Source organism: Mya arenaria, chromosome 5 (genome assembly GCF_026914265.1).
Source record: "Mya arenaria isolate MELC-2E11 chromosome 5, ASM2691426v1".
In the NCBI taxonomy this organism is placed as follows: Eukaryota; Metazoa; Mollusca; class Bivalvia; order Myida; family Myidae; genus Mya; species Mya arenaria.
The window spans coordinates 71,089,447-71,109,467 of NC_069126.1; the positions used below are offsets into that span (position 1 = coordinate 71,089,447).

At 33.9% G+C, this 20,021-nt stretch overlaps 1 protein-coding gene across 1 annotated transcript in view; it reads right to left on the reverse strand.

Annotated features, from left to right (window-relative positions):
- Window positions 1-12,591, reverse strand: part of LOC128236148 (uncharacterized) — an 80,967-nt gene extending 68,376 nt beyond the window's left edge. The window contains exon 1 of the mRNA XM_052951018.1: window positions 12,450-12,591. Within this exon, the coding sequence (XP_052806978.1) occupies window positions 12,450-12,525 (76 nt within the window). The 5' untranslated portion in view covers window positions 12,526-12,591. The remainder of the gene's footprint in view (window positions 1-12,449) is intronic.
- Between the last annotated feature and the right edge of the window lie 7,430 nt (window positions 12,592-20,021).

Genomic DNA, 20,021 nt, shown 5'->3' on the forward strand with positions numbered 1-20,021 from the left:
GCTATGTTTTGACATCAGAATAAAACCTTAAAGGGAAGATCAGCTATAGAAAGCATTGTTTCTCTGTGCTAGATAGCTAACACAGCCTTAAAAATCACTTGGTAACTACAGTCATCGCCTCGAACCTATAAATCCCCACAAATACAAATCAATGCTAAACATGTTAGTTCCATGTTCCATTTATCCGTGGGGAGCAGCCCCCCCCCCCCCTTTTACCCCCTACGGTTACAGGAATTCCCTATCCCATAGCCTCTCACATTTGTGCGTAACATTCAGTACAGCTTGGCTACGCCCTTGAATTTAGTTAATTGCCAAAAAATGTCAAAATCCTGTCTACATGCTAGTATTTTGATTTATTTTTTATTGAATAAGACCTTTTTGGGCTATTTAAACACTGTAAATATCCGTAAAGCTATATACATGTATACAATATTGATATCCCCAGCATGCACAATTAAGTTATGCATTATCTTTTACCATTGTTAATTTTAACATACAAGAAAATACTGTAATTTACACTTACCTGAAAAATGTGTAGTCAATGATAGAGAATAATAAGTGGCAGATTTCAAATTAAGGCATTTAAGGCTCACCAGGGGCTTAGCACCGTCAAGATAATACAGCCGGGCTAGCTCCGTGTCCTAATGCCAGGATCATTTATAGTGACTTTATCTTGTTGAAAAGTTTAATACTTGACTAGTCCAAATAAACAGCAACTTCAGAGTCTTTGACAAGTTTTGTTTTTGCGATTTATCATATCCACATCCAACTTTTTCTCCTAGCCAAGAATGACTAAGTTTATTTAGTTCAAATAATTGTACATTGAATTATTTTTTACCATTTTTGATATGGCACGTCACGTAGGGAACACGTCTATAATTTTCGATTTGATGTATATTGAGCTTCAAGATGACGCGCATCAGCTAGATAGTTCCAAAATGGCAATGCTATGTTGACAGAAGCTGATCGGAATACGTGTTTAATGAAACACTTGTGTAATTATAGATAAATAATGTGAAACTTTTGTGTTTCTATTTTGCAATGCAGTGTTTAATATTGAAGTGTTACAGTTGATATTTTACTATGGTAGGAATCAGATCAACATGGCATAAAAAGAACCAAATTATGCACTGGTCAGTCAATTGTAACCATGCCCCCCCCCCCATCTGGGGAATAGCGGGGACTTTGACTTCAGTACAGCCAACAACGGCTAAATTCCATGCCATGCGGGTACGAACAGTTGGTAAAATCCCTACCAAGGTCCCTGCACCCCGCGACCCTAGGTAAGGCCAATTACCCACTATATTAGAAGCAGACAAAACCACCGCATTCACCCGGCCACCTGAAAGGCAAAAACACGACCCATTTCACCGGCTATTCCCGGTATATCTCCAGACCTGGGGTGGACATGGTTACAATTGACTGGTGCATTTATATCACAATTTTAAAGAAATACCCTACTGTACTGAAATATATGTTTTATGGAGAAAGATGACAACTGTGATGCAGAATGCAAGTTGTTTCGAGTTATTATCATTATTTTTCACAGCAATATTTGCAACAATTATTAACATCTAATAATTGCACAAAGCAAAACGAGGTTATTATTTTTTGGATTTTCATTAAGTTCGTATTTCCTTGTTTTACTGCAACTTACTTTTAGTAGTGGGTGACCTTTCACCAGATGTATTTCAGTCATTAATTGAATTGCATCAAATTCTGCCAATATGACCACAAGGTGATGTTATTCAATTAATTATTTTTAATTCTCCCTTTTAGCACTAACAATCCATTATAAAACTCTAGTTTGATGCCTTAAATTCCATTTGACATCAGAAATTCCACGGACATGTGTTGATTCGTCTGCCATCTTGGATAAACCGGGTCATTTTGGGTCATGTCATTAACACATCATATTTTGATGATTCTACTAAAAGAGTCTACAGTATGATGTATATTTTAAAATAATTTGATAGTTCAAAGTATTGAATTAATTCTGTTTAGCAACAATGTACTTCAGTATTCAGTTTGAAACATTTACGGATTTATTTTTTATGTCAGCTGATCATTCGGAGCTCCTCGGCCAAGTTTTTTCGATAAAATGGCCGAAGAGTTCCAAATGCAATTTGATATTAAGGTGGAACTATTTCCATGTAGAGGTCGATATTGGCGAAATGATTTATCATTATAAATATTTGATTTGAGTACCAATTGTCAATAAATTATACATGACCTACTTCTCTCAGTATTCGCCCAGATATTTTAGAAAAAAAACTATGTAACAGTCAATTAAAATCAGCTGTGTATTCAAAACAATGATACGGACTATTTACTGCGCTGATTTGCGTGCTTTGGCTAATAGTTGGATCGGCTGATGTGCCTACTTAGGATGGGCCCTCAGGGGCACCGTCCAAAGACACACTTTTCCCTTAAAAAATCCACTTTAAACGCACTCAGCTGAAAACGAAAACCTAAAAGATTCACTTTTAACGCACTTCTGTATAAAAAGCGCACTTATTGACAGAAAAAATACACTTAAACGCACTTCTGTTAGAAAAGAGGCACTTATTCACACAAAAAACGCACTTCAGTTAACAAAAGATGCAGAAAAAATACACTTATTTAGGAAAGATACATTTATAACACAGTTATTCATAAAAATACGCAGAAAAAATACTTTTTCAGAAAAACGCAGGAAAAATACGCTTTTTTTGATTTTAAGGAAAGAGAGAAGAAAACCAGGGGCCCTTCTTATTTTGATATTACTTTAGAATTATTCCAACTAAGGGACAAGTTCATAAATTGCAGAACAATGCTTTCAATACTTTTTCCACGTTGCATGATAAAATGTGAAGTTTAGTGTGTTTTATAAAACTTTACACTTTAATTGATAATGAAACCTTTAATTCTAACAGCCCTGCTTCTCAAAATGTTGATTTTAAATACCAACTTCGTCATAACAACTCGGCCATCTCCGGCAAGCTTCGAGATAGATACAGGCCGAGGTGTTCCGATTGATACCAACTTCCCCCTAAATAGATGAAGGTTACACTGTACTATTACAATATCCTTTATGTTTCTAAACCTCCTACACAGTAATCTCCCTTGGCGACAGCAAAAAGGCGAGTTTTGAAAAATTAACATTGAGCTTAATTGTTTGTTTTGAAAATGTCATTCGAAAGAATGAACTCCAGACAATTCCCTCTTAATGAATAGTATTTTTATCCCCGTGTTATTTACTCATAAGAGTAAAATGTGTTACAAAAACATACATAATACATAAAGCCAGGAATTCACATAGCATGCCGGTACAAATAAAAGGTGAATTTCATGCTATTGAAATCTATATATTAGACCATTGACTCTATTTCTTATGAAGAAACGTGTGTATATTTTTGGTATAATTTAGTTTGTTCTGGAGGATTAGCTTAAAAAAAACAGAATATCTATAATTCCAGGCTTAAACTATTGCAACAATATTATCAACCATAATGTCCTTCGAACATATGTATACCCAACATATTATCATTGAAATAATAGCCATTTTTCGGTTATCTACATGGACAGTTTTCTTTTAATTTTATTGCGCCGACTTGATATTACCAGTCTAAACTTTCCAGGCTTATCAAATTGTTCTTATAGGAATGTTAGATAGGCACTGGTTCATTTTTAGTCTTTATTGCACCGTTTCAGTTATCATTAACATTTAGTTCCAATAAACGTAATCCATATAATATAAGAGAGTGCACGTTCTGAAAATAGAAAAGAGTAACAATACTTATTACAATACATATATAACTGTTTTTGAAATATAAACATAAGGTACAGAGTAAACAAAGAATATATGCGTTACTTAAATATGATATTACACATACGTCAAGTAATTGTCTCGTGGCATTAAAATGACATAACACATACAATGACATACAAAGTACATATACAATAAACAAACATGTACAAAACAGTTCACATCAATCACCTACCAAGTCTGAGGGACTGAACTCCTCACTCTCAATCACACATCTCTCAGGTGAATGCAGTTCATGCTGGTTATAACTGAAAACCCAAAACCAAGAATGCAATATTAAATGGAAAGAACAATTAGCAGATTATGCTATATTGAAACCAATCCTCAAAAGTCTAATACCACGAAAATACAAAATTCAGCCTGACAAATCTACCAAATGCATGATTACATTTCCAACACATTGCAAACACAAATAGAATGGTTAAAAGATCAAATGCAACCAATACTGACCATAATAATTTTCCTTTACTTCGACCAGATCAAATTAAAAGCTTCCAGAACTTCACAAACGTTTTCAACAATGGACGGAAAATCTTTGCAACAATGATAATTACAGTCACCTGACCAATTTAAAAGAAATCATGCAACCATATAACATATCATGGTCTAAGGGAAACAATAACCAATAACTGGTAAAAAAAGTAAAATCAATCTGCATGAATTGTCTCCCTTAAACTCTCAGAATTTCGACTGGGCTACATTGATGCTATGCATCAATTTTTTTCTTGACACAATTGAAAACAATATTGAAGACAACAGAAAAGAATATATAAGCATGTATGCTGCCGGCGATGATTTAAATATTGGATGAATTCAAATGTGCTGCGATGGTACAAACAGATTAAAAAGCATGCTTTTTTCTGAACATGATAGAACAAATGGGGATTTCAATATAAGTAAATTAAAGAGTTAACTATTTATACAATATATTCTTTAGGCCACAACAAATTGATCATTTGTTCTACGGATTTTGCCAAAAAAAAGTAGGAGCGAGCGAGCGAAAAAAATACTCTTTTTATAAATTTAAGGCAAATCAGAGCCTGGCGAGCGCGAAAATTAAAAAAAAAATGTATATTTCTTACCAAAATTATCATACAATTATGTCAAGAAATACATTTTAATTGCAAACAAAGGTTCTCAGTTATAAATGAAAAGGTTTTGATTATATCACATGAAAATCTGTCTTAATATTTAACAAAAGGCAATAAGATCCAGTGCTTAATATTAACTTTCATTGCATCAGCAATTTTAACATTGATATATTGTAAAGACAGCATTCCTCACAGTAACGTGCAATTATTCGAAGACCAAAAAGAAAACTATTGTTTTCATTCCGTACTAATCTAATTTACTATCACAAAAAACATTTTAGACTAGTAAGGCCAAAAAAAGTTCTTGTTTCTGGTCACGGGCCATCCGAAGGGTCGGTAGGTAGTGATTTTTTTTTTAATAAACCTTTGGATCGGAATGTTGAATGTATTGTCTGCAAGCATTAGCACAGTACTATAAGCTCCCTTAGTATCAAATGACTTAAGACTTGTTTGTTGTAAAAACATTCAATTTTATTTATTCAATAAACAACAATATAAATCATCTAGTTCAAAATACTACGATGTAGAACCTATAAATAGCGGGGAAATACCTTATGTTACTGAAAATAGCAACATCCTGGACTGGCCACCCAAATATGTTAGATGTTCGTAGCAATCTGTTACGAAGACTGGCGATATATTTCAATGTTATCGAAGTTGTACCCGCAAGTGTTGAGTTAAAATAGATGCATGTATTACTTGTTAAGTAATCCTATGCATCCTTGTCAAAATCCAATATACAATGACATTTTTCTCGCTTTTTACTTTTAGTTTCATTTTCACCTTAGAATTCTTCCGGAAGTAAACAAAAACATTCAGCGTTCCTATTGCCAATATCCCTTATTTTTTATTTATAAAAATGGCCGAGCAATCAACATGTCATGTAATAGAACTTAACTGTAGATAGACCAGGATTTACGTCAAATAGTTCTCCTTTCACTTTCATTAAAACTGACAGGAAGTAAACGTAAAAGCACCTGTTTCCCGCGCTTTTTGGACCACGTGCATGCGCAGGAGAGCTAGACGAAAATTTCAAGATTTATCTTTTAATTTTAGCTAATAGGTGAAATTGAATGAAATAACATTTCAATTGTTGATATATAAACATTGTTGTTCGTAGTTAGCTAAAACTGCCGAAGGTATCCATTTACATAATGGCGGAGTTATTCACAACATTGAGTTTGACTTGTCACTTCGGGCGTTAAATGCTATTGACATGTGTTTACTTTAAAGACACTTTAATTGAATAAACAAACATTCAGCACATGGTTGGCGGCCCCATTGATCTTCAGTTTTAGGACTAACGACTCTTGCACTGAAATTCTCTCGGGTCAAAGGTGACACTTACTTGAGAACCTCGGGTCATTGACGATATCTCACGAGAGGTAGAGTCCATTGAAAGCCCTGTTTAAATATCGTTGTCAGATAGCATGGTTTATTTTTCGTATCCAGTACCGTTCTCCAGGGACTCAGGTCTACAAAAATCAATTTTGGGGCAAAAAAAAGTATGGTCGGGGGGTAAAAACTCTGGTTGGTTGGGTGACCAGAAACATGAACTTTTTTTTTTGGCCTAAGAGTAATTCATCATTTGAGCATTTCCAAATATCGGGTCAGGTCTAAATTTGAACCTCTTGAAGCACATGATAAAATTGTAGTGACTTTGACATGGCAGAAGATTGAAAATGTAAATAACACAGAGAACATTTTTAAAAAAACCCACACTGGATTGAATTGCGGAACAATAAAATTGAAGCAGCATCAAACAAATCTGCATATGTGGCACTGGTTATTATATGGAGTGCAGGTGGTGGATAAAAGATATTTCAGTTTCAAGATCTCGCCTTGACCACGAACCTATGGTTTATAGGTCTGTGCCTTGAAAAAGAATAACATGACGGCCTTCATAGCTTCAATGGCCTTTTATGCCCATAAGAACCAGGCCACTTTATTACTAATGGATAAAAAAAAATAAGTGGATAAGAACAAAGAATTGAGAAAATAAAAACAGTCATTTTACTTATATTAAAAGGTTTTATTTTCTGATTTTTCTGATGTTAAAGTAAACCTAGGAGGAAAAGTCAGGGTTCGAATTTAGACTCGCATACTCCCAAAATGCGAGCGATATTTGCAAACTGGGAGTGACTTTTATTCAAGCTTGCAAAATTCTGCGAGTGGCTTTTGTTAGACAACAAAATGTTAAAACAAAAGTAGAATAAACATGGACCTAACTCCGCTATGTAGTCAAGTGTGATCAGTCTATAAATGGCATGTTTACACTACCAGTATAGAGTAGGCTTTATGGAGTAACGCTCTAAGTTTTCAAAAATAGAGTACGGAAAAGGGCGAGTATAATCTCGAATCTTTCCGGGATGCTCCGAGGCGTGCCAAATACAAAGTGAATACAAATGACGAAATCACCTAGCTCAGTCATTGGCTAAATTTAACCCTTTTGTGCATTATATGTAAACCCCATCAACCTTTAAATATATCTGCCCAACTGTCAAAGTAAACAATGTCAATGGACAGCTTTGTTTTCCAAAAGCGGCCCGCATCCGATGAGTCATCCGTACCCCAAAAAAGAATAAGCCATCAACAAGTTCTAGTAGTCGAGTCACTCAAGACTGATAGTTTTTAATATTCATAATATGTGTAAGGTGTATATATCTACTTTAATAAGACAATATTATAGGGGAATAAAGCAAATAATAAAATTGCGAGTTGATTTTTCATTTTGCGAGTGGCCTCAAAAAAACTCGCAAAATTTTCCGAGTGCTCTTTAAAGTTAATTTCGAACCCTGAAAGTGCGCCCGGTGTGGGGCTCTAACCCACGACTGCTGGAACACTAGCACGGCGCTCTAACAAACTGAGCTTACCGGGCGGCTGGTTCTAACCCACACACACACTACACTGTTATAGGTTACACACCACCATTGTCATTTCCTCTAAAATTCAATGTGAAATGATTATATTTAGACAACATTTAAAGGAATTATGAGCGAATGCAGACTATGATAAACATATATATTCTTAAAGTTCAAGCTTTAAATTACCTTATAAGCCAATAAAAAAGGGGGGTCAAGTTATTCCTAAGAAAAATCTCTCCACTTGAAAAACAAACTCTCAAAATTGCACAGTCCGCCAGAACAGTTTTTCCAAAATGACCATTCAACTATAGGGCAGCAGTTTATGCTTAAATCTCTATTCTAAATTATAAATCAAGCAATAATAGATACTTAAGGTATAAAAGTTTCAGGAATAATGATATTTTTGATTTACAGTGTATTGAGCATGTGAAAACATGTCTATCAGTCATAAAAACATTTTTTTTATTGAGAATTTTCCACACAACGGAAGTACATATGACGCAATGGTGACGTCATATCTATATATTGTAAATACAGACTGTTTCTAAAACATTTACAAGTCCAGGGTTCTCAAAATGAACCGGCCGCTGGCCTATTTGACCGGTTAAAACCAGAAATCGGCCGGTTAGAATTGTTCTAGAAACCATAAGGTCACATTCTTTTCTGAGATATTTAATACTGATTATCTATTCTTACTTCGGCGTATGTAAGAGTCTTCAGGTTTGGAATCGTATTGGTAAGAATTTTCCGTAATTCGCGCATGCGCAAGCACGCTTTCCTGTTAGAACATAAAAGAACATACCGTAATTCACCTTAGAGTTCGGACACTCTAAAAATTCGGACACCCGTAATTATTTTCAAAAATAATTTATTTTGCGTACCTAATTTTAGGACAACCAAAGGACATCAATCAGAAGTTTCACAGTTACCAAGTTTCACAGACGAAGATAATTGATTTTAATCTTAACAATGCCCGGCTAGATTACCTAACTATATACACCACTGTGACAAGTTAATTAGTTAATACCCATCCTAAACGATTTATTGCCTGTAGAAAGAGGAAGTGTGAAATATTTATTGGAGGATTATAGAAACAAGAAGGGCAATCAAGGGATTAGGAAAACAAAGACATGACATTTTAAAAAACTATCTGCCAATTAACTTTGAAACCTGTACCACACTTTATAATATAGACTGTAAGAAGCAATAATCATACAGTTATACTTATTAAAACATCAATAAAAGTCAACACATTCAATGATATAGGTTACTATTTAATGTGATGAATTAAAGTTTGAAATGAAATACTTAAGTTACAATCGAAAACACCACTCAGACACATTAATCCTGCATAGCAATGTCCATGCTCTCCACGAGATCCTCCTGGGTATAACTGTGAGTAATGTGACGTCACACAATGTTACAGTTTGATCTGAAGCCGATAGAATGTGCTTATTTATTTCAATGCATGTATAAATGGTGTTTAATGGGATTTTAATTAATTTGATGAAGGATTTACACTTATAGGCATAATAAATAAGTTTATGACCATTGATAACTACGGATAAATTAATAAGTGGTAAAATGCAAACATGAAGAAAAAAGGCAGGTTTAAATTACATGTAGATAAAATGTAAAAATGGTAATATTCTATGAATTTTGACAGCAAAAAAATAATTATTTCAAGGTGTCCGAACTCGGTGAAATACGGTAGATGACTTTTTTTCGGCCACAAACAGCCACTCGTGTAAGTATGAATAATTAAATACCATTGAGTATTCATCCATTTATTATAGACCTGTTGCATAAGTTAGCGTGATATTTCTCGTTTTAGTTTATATATTCGATCGATTCTTATTTTGATTTGTTTGCAGGAAACTTCAGGAAAAAAATGGTTTAAAAAATCGGTCTGAAATGTGTTCTTTTTGTCTATTTTCAATCCAAAACGGCTTAGTCAGTGATGATACAGACACTGACAGTGACTTGTCAAGGTCTTTCTCTGAATGTATGCTATGTATGACATTTCTGTATATTGTATGTGAACTTGTGTACAAAACAGTATTTTTATCAAAATTTTGCATTGTTGTTCACTTCAAAACTCCTAGAAAAACAGTGCCCTAAATAGCTCAGAATGCAGGAAATTGCATTCTTGTTTTAAAAAAGTCTGGAGGGGGGGGGGGCATGACCCCGGACCCCCCTAGAAAGCCTGTTACAAATTCAATTTGGCCTGTTCAACTCAAACATTTTGAGAACCCTGCAAGTCCTACTTTTTTATCTGTTTACAACAATTATGAGTATATGAATACTAAGAAATTCATTTTAGAATTTAAAAAATAACTAACGAAAACAGGTTCAAAGGTTGTAAGTCGTGTGTCCGTTTATTTAAATATAAGTTTTGCACTTAAAATCTGATTAAGTTACTATTTAGCACTAAAGTTTGAGTACAAAACAGGGAATAACTTAAAACACACGTACAAAATTATTTCATTCGACGCTGTGAAACTGTTGTTGTTTACTGAAGACTATAATGTATTGACTATGACAATGATTTTCACTTAAAACGTGTATTTTACATTACGAAAACTGCCCCGAAAACTGAAAGTAAACCGAAATTAATACCGGAAATGAATAACAACGGTGCGTCCTGTAAAATATTCCCGACAAAAAGACTGTCAACAGCTGTTTTGCGGTTACCCGGACCTGATTTTGTCATGACACGAGGAAAGTTTGCTCGCGAAGAATGTAAAGCATGGCAATATCTTCAAAAAGGCGAAGTCGACGATTTAAATTTAAATTCTAAGTAAAGGAAATTCAGAAAATAGTGGAAATTCAAAAATAATATGCGGGCGCCAATTTTTTTTATTTTTTTTTTTCGTTTTTTCGAATATCCGACGAACAAATGATCAAATTGTTGTGGTCTTAGGCGTAACTATATTTTCTTGTCCTGAGAATAAGGATATTTTTTACCAACAAACAGCTGAGGATATATATATTTAGACCACAATCATACAACAAATGAATGGAAATCATTTGGCTGTAAATCGATTGGAGGTTATCATGACCTCTACTTACAAATGCATGGACGTTCTTTTTATAAGCAGATGTTTTAAGGCTTGTTTTGAGTACTACAGGTTAGACCTTTGTCATTACTTTAGTTCTCCTGGTCTCTCTTGGGATGTATGTCTAAAAATGACAAAAATAGAACTAGATTGTATTACTGATATTGACATGCATTTAATTATAGAAAAAGGACTATGCGCCGGCATAAACTACATCTTATAAAACTGAAACGGTACCCAAGAATTCAAGTCATCTCATGTCCATAAAAGCAACCCAAAATGGATTCTCCATTTATATATTTTTAATGATAAGTAACTGGATCTGTCCACAATATTGTATCTTCAACAAACATTTCTTCTGTCCGATTCGATGCTTTACCCTTTTCAACATGACGTTTGTATTAACTTATACGAACTTGATACCCCACTTTGTACTTAAACAGTTTTATTTTATTATGCGAATTAGAATAAAATTAGAGTAAACGTGCCCTCTGTTTTTTAAATGTATTTGACGCTATTGGGAGCATTTTAATACTTCTATGTCGTGTCCTCTAGTATTGTTGAACCATAGTTTGTAAAACATCTATGTACTTATAAGGGCTATGTGCGGTAAAATATTTCCACATTGCTTTTTTAAAAGTTCGATTAAAGCGTTCAATAACACGGCCTTTCCTTGATTTAATGCGTTATATATATCAATTTTATGTTTGGAAAGCCATTGTTTATACACACTTTCATAAAATGCATTCCCCTTATCTACCAAGACTTTTTATTTGGGGGGTTTTGACTCCGTTATCGACATTATGAAATGCATTCATTACATATTTACCTGTTTTATCTTTTTAACAGAACAAAACAAAACAAAACAGAATATTTATTATATTATGCATATACAGCATATCGATGATTCAATAGAAGGTATAACGTCGAGAAATGTTCATTCCAAATGGACACAAATTACGAAGTCAAATCAAAAACAACAACGGTCATTGGGCAATGAAACACTGCTGCAAAAAACTGCAATGAAATCAATCAAGTCGGAGCAACAATGTTGTCTACTCGTATTTTTTATTCAAAATATAGGACGTACGAATAGTTGGCTAAAATATTTAATGAAAAAAACACACTTTGCAACTAATTTTGAAATACAATTCTCTAAGGATTAAATAAAGGTATTTTTGCGACATGTCTTAGTGTGCCCACGGGAAAAGATGAAACAGTAACCGTATGTAAAAAAAGATTAAAATAGATTTGTAAGTATATTTGCGAGAAAAAAACTTTCACCATGGCGTCTCGTGTACGATTGGTTTATTCAAAACTTAGTGCTTTTACTTATTATATTTTGTTTATAGCATTTTACGACAAAACACTTTTCTCTCTGTCTATATTAATTCGACCAATACAATCGTACAAATTCCTAAGGTTACAAAACAAGACAAGACATTTTGGCATTATAGTACCATTTACCTTAAACTGTAAAATTGTACAGTGATATTTTTTGTTAACATATAAGTTATGAAAACGTTATAAATTACAAAGTACGAAGAAAACATTGTTTTATGGAAATAAATGTATAGTTACATTGTTATATGTTAATAAATGTATAGTTATTGTTCAAAACTAATACCTTTTAAAAGAAAATTCCATCCGAAGATAAATAAACAACCGTGATAAATATCCATGCCGTTTGGTTTGGTCAACATTGGTTATTGTATGCAGCGTCGTTCTATCTGAGCAGTCAACACTGAAATACTTAAACCCATACGATGTAAAATGAGCGCAAAACAAATATGAGTTTAATGACACAGTTTGTATTTTGCAGTAGATAAATTATCAAAATCACATTCGCTATAATTATCACATTATCTCCATCATTTATAACAGCTATCAAGTTCATATGTTTCTTCATCCAACTAGTTTATAATTCGTGTATGATCAATAATCATATCCTCATACTAGCTTCATATCAGTTCGCAATTTTGATAGAAAAAGAATTTAAAAAAATCAACTACAAGCCAATTAGTTACAAATGAATGAATCAGAAACATTTTGGTGGCGGTTCAAGCGGGGACACAAGGGTCCGTGCCCGTGCCCCCCCCCCCGGCCCCTGAATCGGTTCGAATGCCAATTATATTTAAAACAGAATATTTATGCAACATAACAAATGTTAACATTGAAGTTATTAATACCTGTAATAAGTCAAATGTGAACATTTGAAGCATTTTTCTAAACATAAATGTGAAGCAGTAGGCACAACAACGTTGAAACAGCGCTGAAACAACATCGGATTCCAATATTGAACCAACGTCGTACGTTCTTCAATGTAAAAACAACGTCGCACTTCAATGTTGAGTATGTACACTATCTAGTATCACCGGGGATGAGCAAAAAAGTCACGTGACCACAAATGCAAACGCAAGTAGTATTTTGGCTCGATTGATCGTCAATCAAGGTAAGTTTCTTATCGATATTTTTTTTTATACGCGAGAGTTCGTTCAAATGACATAGCGCAAAAAAGAATGCATTGTTTTGTCTTTCGATCGGTGTATTGGTCACCATTCATGTCTGCATAGTTTCCGAGAACACTTCGATACAAATTGTGTCCATGAATGCAAACGCACGTAGGTAGTGTTAAAATGTCACATATTAAGATATATTGCCACATTTTTTCAATTGTTTTGACTTTCAGTTGTTCAATAATGGCTTTTATTTGTTTTATGAATATTTTTTGCGATGCAATTTGTACAAACAATTGCATTTTCTGAAGAATTTAAATTTGGCAAACGCACGTTGGCATTTTCATAAGGCAAACGCAATTAGTCTACCTAAAATGACAAACGCACGTAGGCATCTTATATAATAATAATAATAATAATAATAATAATGAGTTATCGTATATGTCGAAAGCTTTTAAAACTTTTTATTCTTTTTTATATCCATAACTATTGCTGTAAGATTTTTAAATTTATATTTAATTATTATTATGATCATAATGCTTACGGTCATATGCATAAGGGAAAGTGAAACGCTTTATGTCGTTTTACTTAGCTAGATCAGCCATCTTTTAAGATTTTAATAAGCGTTTGTTTGCACGAGACGTATTTTTTTATGAAAATGCCTTTACAGATGATATTCTTTTAACAAACTACAATTTGTGTAATATATTTTGCGAAGTAAATCAAGTGGCGCTTAATTAATGAATGACAGTGTCTATTTCAGTGATGTCATTTGTTTGCCACGTTCGAGGAATGCGTTGAAAACAACATGGGGGCTGAAATTACATGAGCGCCGCCATGACGGTGTAAAAGCATTTACATGCTGTTAGAAACAGTTATACACAACGGAGAGCTTGACGCGCCATATGTAAGTGTATTCTAGTATTAAAAAATGCTGATATTATTCTTATTTATTCTATAGTATTCTATAATTAAGCAATTATCTACCAGTCACAAGCTCAGGCGTTTTTATTTAAGGTAACCAAAATATTGCAATTACAAGTATTTTAATTACATACTTTTAAAGGCATACATGTATTTATACAGGTGCACCACACATGGATCCAATAAGAATTTCTGTGCCAGAAATGCATGCAGGAGGTCACCACACATACGTACCTGAACAGGCATTGGCGAGGAGAAGATGGCACGACACGTTATACGTGCGACATGTGTGGGATTTCAATGGAGGAGAAATAGACCTGAAGGCTCATATGGACGGCCATACTGGCGAGAAATCATACCAGTGCGCTGAATGTGGGAAATGTTATCGGCATAGAAGTTGATTGTGCAAGCAAAAGTTATTAAACACACCAAATAAAACATCAAATTTTAGATAATAAGTATCTTTCATGGCCGTGAGTGCAAGGTTCATCCCAATCCGAACATAGAGTGTATTGCGGAAGCGGGGTTTACCGTGTTTCCGCAAAACACCCTGCGAGAGGGGTGGGATGAACCTGTCTTACACGAGCGGCGATGATCCTGGAAAAACCTGGAAATCTTTTGTGCGTAGTGAATATAATGCGCGTATAGATTTGTAAAAATTCGTGGTTGTTATGGATATGCGTGCAGTGATTCAGATTATGTTAATGTTATGATTAAATATTTATAGTTCTAAAAAGAGGACAGCGTTATTTCTTGAATGGAGCGCGAAAACTTTTCTATTGCTCCATTTGAAGCGAGAAATAATCAATTTTGATTTTAAAATTGCCACGAGACAATGTTTCCATGATGCTACAAACGACAGTCGTCAACAAGGGAGGTAGTTGTGTGATGACGATTGAAAAAATGAATTCCATACGGGTACTTGTTTTATCTTGGCCCTTGCCAAATTTTTAGGTCAACTTATCTGATGTGGAAGAAAGTAGAATCTCAAGCAGATCATAACAAAAGTATTGTTTATTAATTAATCGTTATGTTATTTGATTACTTATCTTTGATTTTATCTGATTATCTGTGATCGCTTTTATTGTCAATCATTTTATTCAATGTATAAAACTAATCTTAGATATACAGTTATAGAATAAATGAAGAACATTTCCATTATAATGTCTTTATTTCTGTTAAACAGCACTTATACATACAGTTCAAAGAGTATTTTCAGTGATATAAACATTGTTTCGGGTAGAGCATACATTGTCATTGTATCATCGCAATATCATTTTATGGTTATCATTATCACAATATCTGTCATTAACAATTATCATGACAGTATTATCATCACAACAGGAAGAATGGTTTAATAAAAGGTTAAAAAAAATAAAGATGTTTAAATTATGTTCAAATTAAACGTTTATCCCCATGCGATCTGTTACAAGCATCTTAGGATCGTTGCGTCTGGCCCGCTCCCAGCACACACCAATAGTTCCCTTCTGTAATGCATTTCTGTTTATCAAAACAGTCCCGTACTGTACTGTACTCCGACTCTTTGTATCAAACGTGTGGTTCCTGAAATGTGACAATACAACAGCTGTTCGAAATGTTCGAGATAAACATTTAACAAGCATTGTTAAGTTAGTTAAGTTTGTTGGATGAGACTTTGTTCGAGAACTCATATTTCCCGCAACACTCCCGCATAATATCGTATCAATGTTTGTTACGTATCATAAATTTATATAACTTTCATTATGATGGATATTTAATAATAAAGCGGATAAATATCTTCAATTAAAGGCTAACGAAATATTCGTTTGCTCCTTATTATAAGATGCCTACGTGCGTTTGCCATTTTAGGTAGACTACGTACGTTTGCCAAATTTGAAATACTTCAGAAAATGCATTTTTGTATATATTGCATCGCACAAAGTATTCATAAAGCAATTAAAAACAATTATTGAACAACTGAAAAACAAACATTTGAATAAAATGTGGCAATTTATCAAAATATGTGACATTTTAACACTACCTACGAGCGTTTGCATTCATGGACACAATTTGTATCGAAGTGTTCTCGGAAACTATGCAGACATGAAAGGTGACCAATACACCGATCGAAAGACAAAACAATGCATTCTTTTTTGCGCTATGTCATTTGAACGAACTCTCGCGTATAACAAAAATATCGATAAGAAACTTACCTTGATTGACGATCAATCGAGCCAAAATACTACTGGCGTTTGCATTTGTGGTCACGTGACTTTTTGCTCATCTTATAATAAGGAGCAAACGAATATTTCGTTAGCCTTTAATTGAAGATATTTATCCGCTTTATTATTAAATATCCATCATAATGAAAGTTATATAAATTTATGATACGTAACAAACATTGACACGATATTATGCGGGAGTGTTGCGGGAAATATGAGTTCTCGAACAAAGTCTCATCCAACAAACTTAACTAACTTAACAATGCTTGTTAAATGTTTATCTCGGACATTTCGAACAGCTGTTGTATTGTCACATTTCAGGAACCACACGTTTGATACAAAGAGTCGGAGTACAGTACAGTACGGGACTGTTTTGATAAACAGAAATGCATTACAGAAGGGAACTATTGGTGTGTGGTGGGAGCGGGCCAGACGCAACGATCCTAAGATGCTTGTAACAGATCGCATGGGGATAAACGTTTAATTTGAACATGATTTAAACATCTTTATTTTTTTTAACCTTTTATTAAACCATTCTTCCTGTTGTGATGATAATACTGTCATGATAATTGTTAATGACAGATATTGTGATAATGATAACCATAAAATGATATTGCGATGATACAATGACAATGTATGCTCTACCCGGAACAATGTTTATATCACTGAAAATACTCGTTGAACTGTATGTATAAGTGCTGTTTTACAGAAATAAAGACATTATAATGGAAATGTTCTTCATTTATTCTATAACTGTATATCAAAGATTAGTTTTATACATCGAATAAAATGATTGACAATAAAAGCGATTACAGATAATCAGATAAAATCAAAGATAAGTAATCAAATAACATAACGATTAATTAATAAACAATACTTTTGTTATGATCTGCTTGAGATTCTACTTTCTTCCACATCAGATAAGTTGACCTACAAATTTGGCAAGGGCCAAGATAAAACAAGTACCCGTATGGAATTCATTTTTTCAATCGTCATCACACAACTACCTCCCTTGTTGACGACTGTCGTTTGTAGCATCATGGAAACATTGTCTCGTGGCAATTTTAAAATCAAAATTGATTATTTCTCGCTTCAAATGGAGCAATAGAAAAGTTTTTGCGCTCCATTCAAGAAATAACGCTGTCCTCTTTTTAGAACTATAAATATTTAATCATAACATTAACATAATCTGAATCACTGCACGCATATCCATAACAACCACGAATTTTTACAAATCTATACGCGCATTATATTCACTACGCACAAAAGATTTCCAGGTTTTTCCAGGATCATCGCCGCTCGTGTAAGAGGGTTCATCCCACCCCTCTCGCAGGGTGTTTTGCGGAAACACGGTAAACCCCGCTTCCGCAATACACTCTATGTTCGGATTGGGATGAACCTTGCACTCACGGCCATGAAAGATACTTATTATCTAAAACTTGATGTTTTATTTGGTGTGTTTAATAACTTTTGCTTGCACAATCTACTTCTATGCCGATAACATTTCCCACATTCAGCGCACTGGTATGATTTCTCGCCAGTATGGCCGTCCATATGAGCCTTCAGGTCTATTTCTCCTCCATTGAAATCCCACACATGTCGCACGTATAACGTGTCGTGCCATCTTCTCCTCGCCAATGCCTGTTCAGGTACGTATGTGTGGTGACCTCCTGCATGCATTTCTGGCACAGAAATTCTGATTGGATCCATGTGTGGTGCACCTGTATAAATACATGTATGCCTTTAAAAGTATGTAATTAAAATACTTGTTATTGCAATATTTTGGTTACCTTTAATAAAACGCCTGAGCTTGTGACTGGTAGATAATTGCTTAATTATAGAATAATATAGAATAAATAAGAATAATATCAGCATTTTTTAATACTAGAATACACTTACATATGGCGCGTCAAGCTCTCCGTTGTGTATAACTGTTTCTAACAGCATGTAAATGCTTTTACACCGTCATGGCGGCGCTCATGTAATTTCAGCCCCCATGTTGTTTTCAACGCATTCCCACAAACGTGGCAAACAAATGACATCACTGAAATAGACACTGTCATTCATTAATTAAGCGCCACTTGATTTACTTCGCAAAATATATTACACAAATTGTAGTTTGTTAAAAGAATATCATCTGTAAAGGCATTTTCTTAAAAAAATACGTCTCGTGCAAACAAACGCTTATTAAAATCTTAAAAGATGGCTTATCTAGCTAAGTAAAACGACATAAAGCGTTTCACTTTCCCTTATGCATATGACCGTAAGCATTATGATCATAATAATAATTAAATATAAATTTAAAAATCTTACAGCAATAGTTATGGATATAAAAAAGAATAAAAAGTTTTAAAAGCTTTCGACATATACGATAACTCATTATTATTATTATTATTATTATTATTATTATTATTATTATTATTATTATTATTATTATTATTATATAAGATGCCTACGTGCGTTTGTCATTTTAGGTAGACTAATTGCGTTTGCCTTATGAAAATGCCAACGTGCGTTTGCCAAATTTAAATTCTTCAGAAAATGCAATTGTTTGTACAAATTGCATCGCAAAAAATATTCATAAAACAAATAAAAGCCATTATTGAACAACTGAAAGTCAAAACAATTGAAAAAATGTGGCAATATATCTTAATATGTGACATTTTAACACTACCTACGTGCGTTTGCATTCATGGACACAATTTGTATCGAAGTGTTCTCGGAAACTATGCAGACATGAATGGTGACCAATACACCGATCGAAAGACAAAACAATGCATTCTTTTTTGCGCTATGTCATTTGAACGAACTCTCGCGCATTTGTGGTCACGTGACTTTTTTTGCTCATCCCCGGTGAAAAATGCAGATGTTAGTTACGCGCATGCGTAATACGTACACGTTTTCTATCAAAACAGTATCAAACATTACGATAGAATTAATTAGTTCAAAGACAATTTAATAGATATGTTACTTTTTATAGTAGCACATTAGTACAGTGTTTCCGCGATTATTTGCATAACTCGGCGAATATCAGTTTGCCGGTGATTGTTTTGCCTCAGTTGAACGTTCGCATGTAAAATTATTTTTTGATTTAAATGAACTGAGAGTAGTTTTAACTAAGTAATCATTATTTATCAATCCGTTCAAACAGTATACTTTGCAAAATTGGAATAGTATGCAATAGTCAGTATAGACTATTCAAGATGTATGGTACAGTACCATTTTGATCTATTGAACATGGATGAATGTCATCCTGAAATAAGAGATACGTTAGGGTGCTATAAAAAGGTGCTATAAAAAGGACATAATAACCGTGTTCAAGAACTCCAGTGGACCGTGCACTTGAACAGAATATGAATTGGGATGCAGCTTCAAAAAAAAGGAATCACACTATTCATGCAGTTCTTTACTATCTGCTCGAAGAGGATGAATGGTGGGACGCATTCCGCAAGGAGTAAAATAGTATTTATTATGCTCGATAAGGCTGGAAATAACTCAAAGAAAGACATGGGACAGGAAACTAGGCCGTCGAGGGTAAGACGTGACCAAAAAAATCTTAAAAGCCTAGCGTAGATGTCAGTAATGATGAAATGTACTGCATCTCAAACGGAAAGTCAA